The sequence below is a fragment of the Cottoperca gobio genome, chromosome 4, assembly GCF_900634415.1.
Source record: "Cottoperca gobio chromosome 4, fCotGob3.1, whole genome shotgun sequence".
Lineage (NCBI taxonomy): Eukaryota > Metazoa > Chordata > Actinopteri > Perciformes > Bovichtidae > Cottoperca > Cottoperca gobio.
In genome coordinates this window covers 14,012,753-14,025,382 of record NC_041358.1, presented here as the reverse complement: position 1 = coordinate 14,025,382, position 12,630 = coordinate 14,012,753, and the positions used below count along the sequence as shown (strand labels likewise).

Sequence of the window (12,630 nt, the reverse complement as noted above, 5' to 3'; positions counted from 1 at the left end):
AAATGGCATATATTTACTGTCAAAAATATGTTACAATGAAAGGATAATACTTTTCCTATTTTGTACCCTTTGTACCAATCATCTCTTCAAGGCCCAAACGCCGCAGCTGCCATCGTCTACTGCACCAAGCTCTTCTTCGCCAACATCCACTTTTCCACGTTATTCTATAGTGCAACATCCTTTCATTGCAGTTAAAGTGCAGAAAACATGACCAAAGCTGTAAAATAAAGAAAGTTCCTCTGTGTAAAGTCACTCTCTCATATGGACTCTCGTATTTCCTACTCTGACTTTTTACCCCACTTTAATCACAACAGGAAGGTTGTGAGTTTGTTCTAATGGAGGGGGGGAAAAATCTTTCATCTAATTAATCATTAATCTGTCAGCTGGTCCAAAGTGTATGGCTTAACTCAATATTGTTTTGTACAAATTGTAAAAAATATCTGTACCTGTACATGGTGCCAATTTAAAAAGCAATAAGTACTTACGGTTAGTCTATAAACGTCTATCCTTAAACAATATATTTTATATTTTTGTATTAAAACTGCAGAATTTTTCAAATGATTCTTCTTGACATTATTGCCACAGCAATGCAGGACATGTATGTGAAAAGTGAGCCTCTTTGCATGGCTGCATCTGGACATGTTTGGTGTTTAGATGTGACTAGTCGGGTCATTTCTAATCACCTGACATCACTTGAGCCAAATGACACTTGTAAAGAGACTTATCATGCCTGTTGTTTTTGATCATGCAAGTAGAGAATGTTATAGCACTGACCTTATGTACAAATAGAAATGTATAGCAACAGACTGACTGTGTTTATTATAATGCATAATCTTCTGCATTATCTTGAATTAAGCTCAAATATATTTTAATACTTTGTTCATATGTTAAAGAAATGTTGGTAATGTTTCACTCACATCTGTCTGAATTTGCTTGTTTGATACATTTTGGGCCTAGTGTAGCATTACTTTGCATTATGGTACACCTATTTCACTAAACAATAATATTTGACACTTTTACACACTTGATATAGCTGAACCTGTGGTAGATTTCTTTGTTGTTTCTCTTTGAAAATGTTGGAAACTACTGGTGTCAAGCAACCAGTAATTATCATGTTAATATTCTCACTGTTACTTTTTTTTTTTTACATTTTACTGTTGATAATTTTGTACTTAGTCCTTTTACTTTTTGTTGGTTTTATTTATTGTTTTCCTGTCTTAGTTTTTTATAATTAAAGATTTTCAAGATACAGTGTGTGTTGTGTCAGTGATCTGGTGGTAAGAAATGGTGATGATAATGGTGATAATGCAAAGATAAAACCAGTTTGTATTATATTTTGCATTATATTTAAATTATATTATAGTTTAGACTTGTCATTGTTTTACTTTGCTTCATCCAGTGAGTTCCTTTATTTGCTTTAAAAATAAAGCAAATTGAGATAGAAAAATGTAAAAATGAATTATATTGCTTTAGATCTTCTTGTGTTCTCTTATAAAATCCAAATAAAATTAAAAAAAACGTCACTGCGATATTGTATGGATAGCTGGTTGAAGTAGGAGTTTGAAATGGAAAGATTGTAAGAGGAAGTTGAAGATTACTTCTTCGGGTTACTTCGGAAGAGCACAGCCGAAGCTGATCCGACGCTGTGACGCAATCAACGGGCGACAGTAGCTTGAATTGTTGATTCTTCAAATCGTGGTGAGACGAACTCAGTTTATATCATAGACAAGGTAGTGTATAATAATCTTTCTTTGCACTTTTCGTCATGCTTTCTCCATAGCACTTCAAATACGGATTCGCAGCTCGTCTTTTGTCTTTAGTCGCATCCAACTTCCTACCGAAAATGGAGGAAATTTGTGAAGTCGCTGCTTTGTGTTTTCGCCTGTGTTTTGCCTGCAGCTAGCTAACTTAGTTTACTAAGATAGCGTCCAGGGAATTACTAACTTATGCTAAACTTTGTGAAATGCGATACTTGACGGTTTAATTATTGAATGGTACGTTATATTCCCAATTGGTGTGTGGGCATGCTCCAGCAGCCCGGTGCCCAATGTTACACCACCTAAGCTAACGGAAGGTTTATTTAACTTAATAACTTAATTGATTGTGGTCATGTTAGCTGTCGCTGGCAAATATGCTAACAACTAACAAAGCTGCTAATGGCTCATTTATCTGCATACACTGAATATGTGCTGCTCAAGAATTGATCATTTTCGCTGCTATGTTGCTAATGTCAGCTAACTACGAGTTTCGCTTCTAAACGAAATAACATATATTTGAAATGTGACAGTAACGCTATTTTGGGCACACAATCTCAGTTAAGTACTTATTGTGTAGCCGTGATATCTTTGTGCAAAACGTGAGTTAGTTGCAAGCTAAAACAGATTAATCACATACTGTATCTGAACAGTGATCCACCTGTTAATTGGAGATAATATGACTGTAGTATAACGAGTAACTTTAGATGTGTGTGATGTTTATCCGCCAAAGGGGTTAACTTGCAGACTGGTTGTGAAGGGGAAATTACTAATGTTTAGTTCGCTTAGCAATTTTTTTTTAAATGCTTAAAAAATACGGTGGCTGAAACATTTTATATTCTATAAAACTGTTTGTTTTGTTTCTGAAAGTAGTGCGAGCGTTGCCTTTTTAGAATATGTTATGATAAGCTTCAGCTTCAGCCTTCACCTTTTCAGTCAATATTTTTTGATATTCATTTTAATTTAATGCTTGTTATTACTGTCAATAAGAATACAAATAAATAATTACTATTACTAGTTGTTACTTCAGTTTTGCAATAGGCTCCAAGTAAATGAATATTGTTTGCAGCAGGAATATATTCATTTCATTTTATATAATGAGTCATACCATGCACATTTGAACTCCAAATATTTAATTATACAGCTAATATAGCTTACTAACATTTCTTTCAATGGCTCTTAATCTCTCTGCCTGTTTTTTTCCCTTGTTCCCACTTGCTCTAATTAGGAGACCATGGTGGTGTTACTATTCCATACAGAGTCTACCCGTCACTGAGGAACACTCTGCCATGTTCTAGTGCATTGTCTAGTCAATGACCTCTATGGTGGGAAAGGCTTGAAAACAACTTTGTTTCCACACACCAAAAGTACTTTACAGAAGAATACCTGGAGGGAAGCGTCAGGATAAAAATCAAGAAACGAACAAACCACTGCACCTAAAATTCAGAGGACCTAAGGGAAAGGAGAGGACAGGAGTGTGGAGAGGGGGAGTTGGGGATGGGGTTGAAGAGCCAAAGGAGGACGTCATGGTTCACAGCGGCTCTGCATCCCCAATGACAACAACTTCACCTCATTTAACTGTTCCTGCTACAGCACCTCCTCTGCAAACGGCTCCTCCTCTAGTGCCTCCCCCTGGAGATACTACAGATCAGGACCTAACCCAGACCCCTGTCAAACTCCTCAACACAGACCTTACTTCCAACTCAGACTCAACCCAGCCCTCTACCCCAACGCCTGCTGATCACAAGTCTCATGTTGTAATCCCAGCAGAAGCACTTACTACTTACCCAAGCCCAGCGTCCACCTGGTCCGCTACACAGACACCTACCGCTGCTCATGGTCCAGTCAATGGCCGTACGTCAGGCAGGAAGAGGACTCCTAAGGCCTGTGACTGCTGTGGCCCCAACAGTACAGGACATGTCAGAACCTCGGGCAGAGGGAGGGGGAGAGGGAGAGGTAGATGGAAGGGGGACGGTAGGGACCTCAGGGACACTCCAAAAAGGAAAGGGGATGGCCAGCTGACACAATTCAAGTGCTTTGATTTGACCAAGGATATGATGGAGGAAGCAGAGGATGAAGATGACACATATGAAAAGGTGCACACGACTGTAGTAGTGGCTGACACTCAGTCACAAACGCCTGTTGCTCTCCCTGTCGCAGTCTCCCTGCAGGAGGGACCAATAAGGAACTATGTTGCTCCGGCGAAAAGAGATGCACAGAAAAAGGAGGACATGTTGACCGGAGTGTCAGAGGGGAATGGAGGTGATGATAGCAAGGATGTGGAGATGCTATTGTCAGGAGTGGCAGGCAGGGGACCACCAGTAGTTGGAGGAAGAGGGGGGAGGGGAAGGCTGGGAGCTACCTTTGCATCAAAAATGGAAGTAGGAGGTGGAATAAAGAGGGGAGGTTTAGGGGGTGTTGTCATCTATTCAAAAATGGATGCCCTAGCTCCAATAGTGTTAGTGCAGAAGCAGGGGCAAATAAAAGATGCAGAGATAGACCATGGAGAGCAGAGTGACCCCAGCTCAGTTAAATCTGCCTTTGGAAATGGAGACACGGTAAACCTAAGTGACACTGAACCTGAAGATGAGGCAAAGGACGGTAACATGATCACGAGTGAAATTAAAAATGGACTACTTTCTATCTCTCAGCAGTCAGGTCCTGCTTCAAGGTCAGGAAGTCCCCAGGACCTGGACTCTGAGATGCAGGTGGACAAGACTCCTGACAGAACAAACTCAGTGTCTGTACCACTAACTCTGTCCAACGGAAAAGTCACCGCACCAACAAATGCTGGGCACTGCTCCACACTTATGGAGGTGGAAACTTCTCCCCCAGCTTCGGTTACTCCTCCATTCCAAGGGCCTATTACAGTGCGCAGCATGCAGCACAGCTGGGCATTAAGAGACCACAGGCTGTACTGTCACTCTGAAACCTGGGAGAGGGAGGGGATGGAAGAAGTGTGGGGCAGAGAGTCGGAAGAAACAAACGGACGAGAGATGGATGGAGAGAAGCAGAGTAAAGAAAGCCTGGAGCAGCTTACTGATATGATCCACGGTAAGATGTGTTCTCGGTTTGTTAAAATGAAGCATGGTAAATCAATGATCTTTTTACACGCAAACAGAAGTCTGTGCTGACGATTGTTCTATTTCGGTCATATGATATTCATAAAGCATGTGACCTCCCAGAACATTTCTGGGATATTTTCTTATTTCCAAAAGAAGAACTGCATTTCCTGGGAGACTATTTCTAAGCTGAAACGGGCACATTCTTTTCATATTTTGTTGTAAATCTAGCATAATGCAAAAATAGTCCAGAAAACCAAGAGATATTTTAGCTTTCAGGACAGACCTCGTTTAAGATCAACTCTGGTTCACCACGATTTTCACATGGCTATGAACAAATCGGTCATCTGCACGTTTCATAATTCCGAAATAGGGTTTTGTTGCCATCACTAATGTTTCAGTGAATATTGTTGAAGGATGTTCAAATATCAGAAGTGTGTATGTTACTCGAGTTAAAGCCAGAGATTTAACACTGCGAGGATCTATTAGCGCACAGACATGAACAGGCATTTCTATGATTGTCAGCAATGGATTCAGAATCTGTTGTTTGGGTTTTAACATCAGAGAAAACTAAACGTGTTTGTTATTTAGCTTAAAGATTGTGCGTCTTCTTTCAGAGTTTCTGGAGAGTTTCTACATGAAGTACGGCAGTTTCATTCCTCTCAGTGAGACGGATGTCCTGGAACACCTGAAGAAGAAAGGCAATGCTGACCTTAGCAACAGGTTTGTCTGCACACACCACACCCACACACCCACACACCCACATACACACATACACACACCACACCACACACACACACACACACACACACCACATACCACACACATGCACTCTGCCTGAATGCTTGAAGGATTATCTGTATGCCTCAACTATCTCTGTTAAAAACTTGTAACCTTCCTTTTTTAAGAAGATTTTAGAAATCCCTGACCTTGTGGCATCTCTTTCCTTATCGGAACCTGTCGTATGCTTTGAAATGTCCTTGAAGGTATAATAAACACGTCAGAGGTTTGTATAACAGTTCTACTGCATATCTCTTGTTTCTGTTTCAGGGGACTGGACATCAAAAGGGAGGTGACTCGGTATCGGGCGGGGCTGGCCTCCGCTCCTATTGCGGGCTTCATGGTGTCGTATAACAAACACACCCTGGGCCTGGAAGACCTTGGCACGCTGGAGGAACAGAACTGGCTTAATGACCAGGTAAAGACAGATGAAGGGTTAGCTACAGAAAAGCCTTCTTGCATCACACTTCTTCTGAGTCTGTCGGCCCTTCTAACACAAAAGTTACTTTAAAAGTCGAATCCAGCAATAATAAAAAATAACAGTCAACAGTCTTACATTGAACGATGGTCTGTTCTTCTGTCTACTCAGATTATCAACATGTATGGAGAACTCATCATGGAGGCGACACAACAAAAGGTAAGTGAGGGTGTGTTGCTGTGCTCAAAATGATTAATTTTTTTATATAGCAAAAGGATATAGAATGGGATTAATTTAAAACGGGCTCAAGTGTAGTAGTGAGGATAATTTTATTACAATGAGACTTGTTGTAAAAAATGAAAAACTCAGTGCTTGTGCATTTGGTTATCTGGAGTGCCTATCAACTCACAAACTGTCAACTGACAACCCAGTCAGTGTTTTGTGGGCTATCTAGGTCGGAGAACATGGGATTCAACAAGCCATTCAGATTTGGCTCCTCTTCCTTATCACATGCAGGCTCATTAGAATAGTGAGGATCTCCACCAACAGCTTGTTGCAATTTTTCTCGCAGTCCAATCAGAGCAGATTGGGCCTTAACGGGAGGGGGGCTTAAAGAGACAGGCGCTAAAGCGGAGCGTTTTAGAAATATTATGTGTTTCTTTTTTAACATTAAATGTCAATGTTATGCTCTCTGTTGTGTACCCAGAATACAGGTCTGAACCTGCAAACGAGCATACTATATCCTCTTTAATAAATGTATACATTTTGACTGTGTAATGTGTTAATATTATTTTTTCTTTCTCAGGTTCATTTTTTCAACAGCTTTTTCCACAAGCAGCTCGTTGCCAAGGGTTATGATGGTGTGAAGAGATGGACTAAAAAAGTAAGGAAGAAGATGTAACACTTTGGAGCTTTGCCATTTTTCAGTTGTTTTGACATTATCCGGCTTTTTTGCCTCTCAGAGTTGTGGCTTGACGGCAGTTGCTGCAGGAAACTACATTTAACTGTCAGATATATTTTTGTGGTCAGTCTAAATGTGCCAACTATATAAAGTAAAAGTGTGTTATGTGAAATATGTTAAGTCTTGCTGACCTTACTGTTTAACCGTGCAAGTGAAGCAGTTTGAAAAGTAATCCAGTGCCGAACAGAAATGCTGAAAAAGCAGTTTCTCCTGCAACATTTTGTATCTTGGATACCTAATCTGTGTGTATTTGTGGGAATATTTCAGGTTGACCTGTTTTCCAAGTGGCTGCTGCTATTTCCCATCCATTTAGAAATCCACTGGTCTCTCATCACGGTCACCATGGCAACCAAAACCATCAGTTACTACGACAGCCAAGGCATCGTCTTCAGACACACCACAGATGTGAGTGCCTCCCTGCATGTTGATCTCTTTGGGTCGCAGTTCATTGTTTCAGATTTGTTGGGTGACTTTTAATCTCTGCGCAACAAACAAGATCATCAGTAATCCATCTGTTCTGATCAATTATTACACCATCAATTCTTGGCGAGAGACTCTCGAGAGATTAATATTTGTTTTCTCAGTCAGTCAGTAGCAGCAGACGGTCAGCTTGTCGCTCGTTGATTCTATGTCCACTGTTCCAACGCTCGCGCAATCCCGTCTTTATTATGGAATCTAAATTCAACTTGAAGTTTGAAAGTAAAATAATATCTAATAATGAAGTTACTGCCACAGTGGAAATGTGAAAGTTCTGCTGCTTCTGGGACAATACATAACTTTGTCCTCTGTGTGCTTCACTCGCAGAACATTATGAAGTACCTTCAGTCTGAAGCCAGAGAGAAGCAACAGACGGCTTTCCAGAAAGGCTGGAAGATTACCATCATAAAGGTACACGACTGTGATGCTCATGCTGTGTTCACCTTGTGAAAACATGTTTATTGCCTGGCACAGATGACGTTAGGAAGTCTCCTTCTTATTACAGTTTTTTATACTCTAACTGTACTATAATTCTACTAAAGAAAATGGTATCAGAACATCTCTACTTCTTACTGCCACATTATTTATGATCAACAGAAGATTCAGCAACATATTGTTATTGAAACGACTGCAATATTGTGCCAGAAATAATTCTAACACATCTGCATGATTTATTAATTTGCCATTTTAATTAATTTGATTCATTAATGCAAATGAGTGAACAAACACATTTTGTAGTCCTTAAAGTTGCTGCTGGACTCAGGAGTTACTTCTGATCACCACATCAAGTTACTGTCACATAATTATTTCTTAATAACTGTCTTACTACAAAGTCAAACATATACTACAGTTGTATGCATGTAGAGTAACTAAATACATATTGAGACATAAACATTTCAGTCCAGAAACTGTGACATCTTTTGCCCCCTGCTTACTGTGACTTATTGACTCCTCAGGGTATTCCTCAGCAGAAAAACGACAGTGACTGTGGAGTTTTTGTCCTCGAGGTGAGACATTATTCAGTCCCACCTTTACCGCTGTCCTCCTGTTCATCACCAATTTTTATTTTTTATCTCTTTTCATCATCTCCTGTCCCTGTTTGCCCTCTCTCTTTGCGTTCTCTATCTTTATTTCCTGGCAAAAAGAATAAAGTAGCGCTGTGTCTCCAGCATCTTTCCTGCCCCAGGTTTCTACACAAATGTGATCATTGCTCAGTCTCCAAGAGGCCGAAAGACACTGGAGAGAAGCTTCTGTCATTGTTTACGTCGGGCCTATTCAATTGACAACCCGCGGGCCACATCCGCCCCAGAAGCAGCGAGTGGAATAGCAATTTAATATTTGACAAAATATATAAACAGCAAATAGCGTATAGTTGTGATACGCTGTGCAATAATCCACCTTCACTTCCCCTCTCTCGGTCACTCTTTCTCTCAAACAAATGCATACAGCGAGCGCTGCGTCGCTCAGTCCTCGTCTCCTCACAATTGTGCTACTATAATGCATAAAGTTGACGATTTGCAGGTCAGGTTGGAGTGCGTGCGTGTATGTTGTATTTTCACCATGTTAATTTGTATTTATTTGAAACGCATCTTCACCAAAAGCTAAAAGAAAAGCCTCTAGTAAAGTTATTGAAAGCCCTGGTCTACGTTTAATGTCAACTTAGCTGTAATTGTGGATATTTTCCCTCACTGTCTTTTCTCTCTTGGTCCGTCAGTACTGCCGTTGTCTCTCGGTGAAGCAGCCTCTGCTGTTCAGTCAGGAGGACATGCCACGTATCCGCAAGAGGATCCACAAGGAGCTGTGTGACTGTCGCCTCAACGATTGAATGACTGATAGATGGTTGCTTTCGCTTCCTCACTGTTTGTCTGGTCACACGAGGCGGTCTGTCAGACGGCCTGTGTCACTGACTGTTACATAAGCTAACACAGCTATCTGTATTCCAGGGAGCCCTCACTGCCACTCTGCCTGTTCGACTGGCAGTAGAGTGGCTGCTCATCTGGACTTTTCATGGATTTTGAAGTTCAACAACAGTCTGTAGCTGAGCAGATTTTTACTTGCAAAGAAATACTGACGTGGCCCCCTACTGACCAACAGAAATGCTGGACCCGTGCCCATCAGGTTGTTTTTTGCGTTGTCAGTGTTTTACATTTCCCAGTGGATTTCAACCAAATGGACACAGCGGAGTTCTGACTTGGATTGGACCTGGACCAACGGGACGGACCCTCATCCCAAATGGAGTGGCCTTACCTCCCAGATGGCCATTTTAACATGAATTACATTTTTAACTGTTTATTTCCTGCTGGACTTTACGGCAGTATCATACTTAGTTATATGTGTGTGTGTGTGTGTGTGTGTTTTCTAACATGTTTAATACATTTAAGTTAGTATGTTTTGATTCAGTGGACCAACAGTTCACTTAAAACTTGAAGGTTTGAGTTGGTTTTTGTTGGACTACACATATTTGCACGGTTAGAGGATCCATTGAAGAGTCTATAATACCAACTGAATGTACTGATCACATATTCTTCCTGGTTGCCTCGCATGGTGGAGAGATGGCACCATACAGGCTAATGGCACATTTTGGCTTGATACAGGGATATTATTTTGCAAGGTTGTTTTTTGTTTAAAGTATCAGGTTTGTGACACCTTAACTAAAAATAATTTATTGTTAAATTCCAGTTTTTCCACCACATTATTTCCCTGCTTTTTGTTTGTTTTGCAGTGATCACATCCTTGTGGTTTTGCACACTCATTTCCCTGCCTTCAGCTAAATGCCATTGTTTGACTTTTTGAATCCATCAATTTGAGTTGAAAGCAGTTTCTCTTGCTGGTTAGTAAAGCTGTACAGCTAGCTGCTGATGTGATCTTTTTCTTTTTAGCCAAGGAGTATCTCATGAGGCCTCCTGCTTCACATGGACACATTAACACAGGTGCAGAAAGTCCTCAGAGTGGCCTCTTAACAGAGAAAAAAAGTGGACCTCAGCTATTTTGATTAAATCTTCTTTCCAACCAATTTTTGTTGTTATATTCAGTTGTATGTATTTACAGATTGTATTGTACTTCTACTGGTCTACTACTGTACATGCTTGCTTTGGCTAAAACCCACAACTGTTTCTGGACTGTTTTTATTGTTGATATTAAAAGGCCAATACTGCTGGAAATGTTCTAGTTTAATAGAGTAGTTTTGATTAGTAATGCAACAGTGTGATTAATAAAATCACAAATATGCTGAAACATGGAAGCAACAACATCAAGTGTGACAGGATGGAAGACATCTTTTAAGCTGTACTTGTAGTGATAAGTGAGGGTTATTTTTCAAAAATAATTTATGTTTCTAACCAAGTCCCATGCCAAAAGTAAGGAGAGCAATGGACTAAATTCTGATAACAATAAAAATGTTGGGGATATATAAAGTAAATTCTCACATTTTATCCGTGTTTTCAGTGATCGTGTGACGGCAGAGACCTTCAAGTTAAATCTGTCCTTCCACCACTGATGGTGCGAGAGTCACTTCAAAGATAATCTTATCTTCTTTTAAATCTTATCTTCTTTTAAATCTTATCTTTGCATCAAAGTCTCATCAAAGTATTGGTATTACTTTATCTTTTCCCTTGAGGAAAATAATTTATTATCATCATCAAATCTCTGCATTAGTAGGTGACCTTATGCATATTTGATAAAAAATTATTTGTTAAAGATCAAAATACTGTGGTTGGCGCCTAATGAACGACTGCATTACTCCATAGTTACCAGAAGAGGGGGCCCTTTATCAGCAATTACCATCTTGCCATGGTCATCCTTTCATTTATTTTTCTTGGCGCTCATCAAGAGCACAATGTCAGGAGCTGGATTGAGGTTGAGTGTGTTGCTCGAGGGCACTTCAGTAGGGACACCTTGACCCATGCCTACTGGGTGAGGTCTTCTAATCCTTATGCAAGTCTCTGATTATTTTAGTGATATATAATTTAATATCACAATTAAAATCACACACGCCTGTAAATTAGTTGACCTTTAAGTACAGCTTCATGCTAATGATATGCATTATATAAAGGCCAGTTCCAGTTAGAGGTTACTGCTCGGGCTTCATCATCTCAGTCTGTGGGGAGCGTAAATTACAGAGTGCTGCCTGTTTTCAACTTGATTCTTTAATTGTGTTCAGCACTTTGAGAGTGTTGTGCTGCTTGTTAAGGTATCGAGTCACAGTGAACCTTTTCCATTATCAGTACATTCACTGACAGAAATGGTGGATTTGACAATGTCAGTTAAACTGCCACTGCCATCTGTGCCAGTAGGGGTTGCTGCTAGCAGCACAATGTTCAACTGTATATCGTAACTGTCTAAATTCTAAAACCGACAGCAAAAATGATAGATCATGTACGTTTTTCCACCTTATTCTCGTCTATATCCGATTAAAATATCAACGACCAACTAAAAACGTGCGTCTCAACAAACCTGATCAATATTTATCAGTGGCAAAGCACGGATCAAGTCTTCAACAAGAAATTAACTTTGTGTGTTTAATGTTGTACCTCAAAGATTCTGTATAATAATGATACATTAATGAAACACTAGTCCACGGAAACACTAGCAGCTCTGTGAGGCTGGACATTTACGTATTGAGGTGGGGTTTTTAAAAATACATCCACGACTAAATGTTAACATCTGAACGCTAACATGCTAACAGTGACAATGCTAACATGCTGATGTTTAGGGTTTAGGGTAACCCTAACCCATTATTTTAGTTTAGATTACTAGCATGCTAACATTAGCTAATTAACTAAATGCTAAACTAAAGTAGGCTACAGCTGAGGTTGATGAACGATGGCCTATAACAATTCATCCTGGGGGGGGACTTGAATGTCTGGACCAATACATTCGTCAATCCAACATTTGTGGAGATTTTTTTCTGGAAATCCTAAATATCCACCTCTTGAGATATTTGAGTCTGGACCACAATGGTGTACTGACTGACAGACATATTGGCATCCATAGAGCCACACCATGAGCATAGCTAAAAACAAAAAAAGGGGGGGGGGGGGGGGATTTTTAACTTGAATTTATGTTATGCCTCTTTTGGTTTAAGCATAATTATTGAGGTTTGCTGTAATACTGTGAAGGCTGTTTGGACATAGGCCTACAGTAGTGGAGGGTATCTCTGTCTTCTCCTGCCACTAAACC

The 12,630-nt window shown here is 40.1% G+C and overlaps 2 protein-coding genes across 4 annotated transcripts in view; both read left to right on the top strand.

The window, feature by feature from the left end:
• The window catches only part of LOC115007208 (anosmin-1-like), a 41,668-nt gene extending 40,515 nt beyond the window's left edge, over positions 1–1,153 (top strand). The window contains 1 exon segment of the mRNA XM_029429970.1: positions 92–1,153. The gene's annotated coding sequence lies outside the window, so the exon portion shown is untranslated.
• Positions 1,154–1,599: 446 nt separating this feature from the next.
• On the top strand, positions 1,600–10,613 carry LOC115007453 (uncharacterized). 3 transcript variants are annotated; one of them, XM_029430326.1, is made up of 10 exons: positions 1,600–1,698; positions 2,983–4,808; positions 5,434–5,539; positions 5,867–6,014; positions 6,186–6,233; positions 6,820–6,897; positions 7,243–7,380; positions 7,780–7,863; positions 8,409–8,459; positions 9,167–10,613. In XM_029430326.1, exons 2-10 carry the CDS (start codon positions 3,281–3,283, stop codon positions 9,275–9,277), a joined length of 2,292 nt encoding a protein of 763 aa, XP_029286186.1. In that variant the 5' UTR covers positions 1,600–1,698; positions 2,983–3,280; the 3' UTR covers positions 9,278–10,613. The 3 variants fall into 3 exon arrangements, with proteins under 3 accessions (XP_029286186.1, XP_029286185.1, XP_029286187.1); XM_029430325.1 differs by having other exon boundaries at positions 1,621–1,730; XM_029430327.1 differs by lacking the exon at positions 1,600–1,698 and adding an exon at positions 1,771–1,994.
• The last annotated feature ends 2,017 nt before the right edge of the window (positions 10,614–12,630 follow it).

Coding starts and splice junctions, on each gene's coding strand:
- LOC115007453 (XM_029430326.1), top strand. CDS start 3,281: ATGGTTCACAGCGGCTCTGCATCCCCAATGACAACAACTTCACCTCAT. Junction 6,898..7,242: donor TGAAGAGATGGACTAAAAAA/GTAAGGAAGAAG, acceptor GGAATATTTCAG/GTTGACCTGTTTTCCAAGTG. Junction 8,460..9,166: donor GTGGAGTTTTTGTCCTCGAG/GTGAGACATTAT, acceptor TTGGTCCGTCAG/TACTGCCGTTGTCTCTCGGT.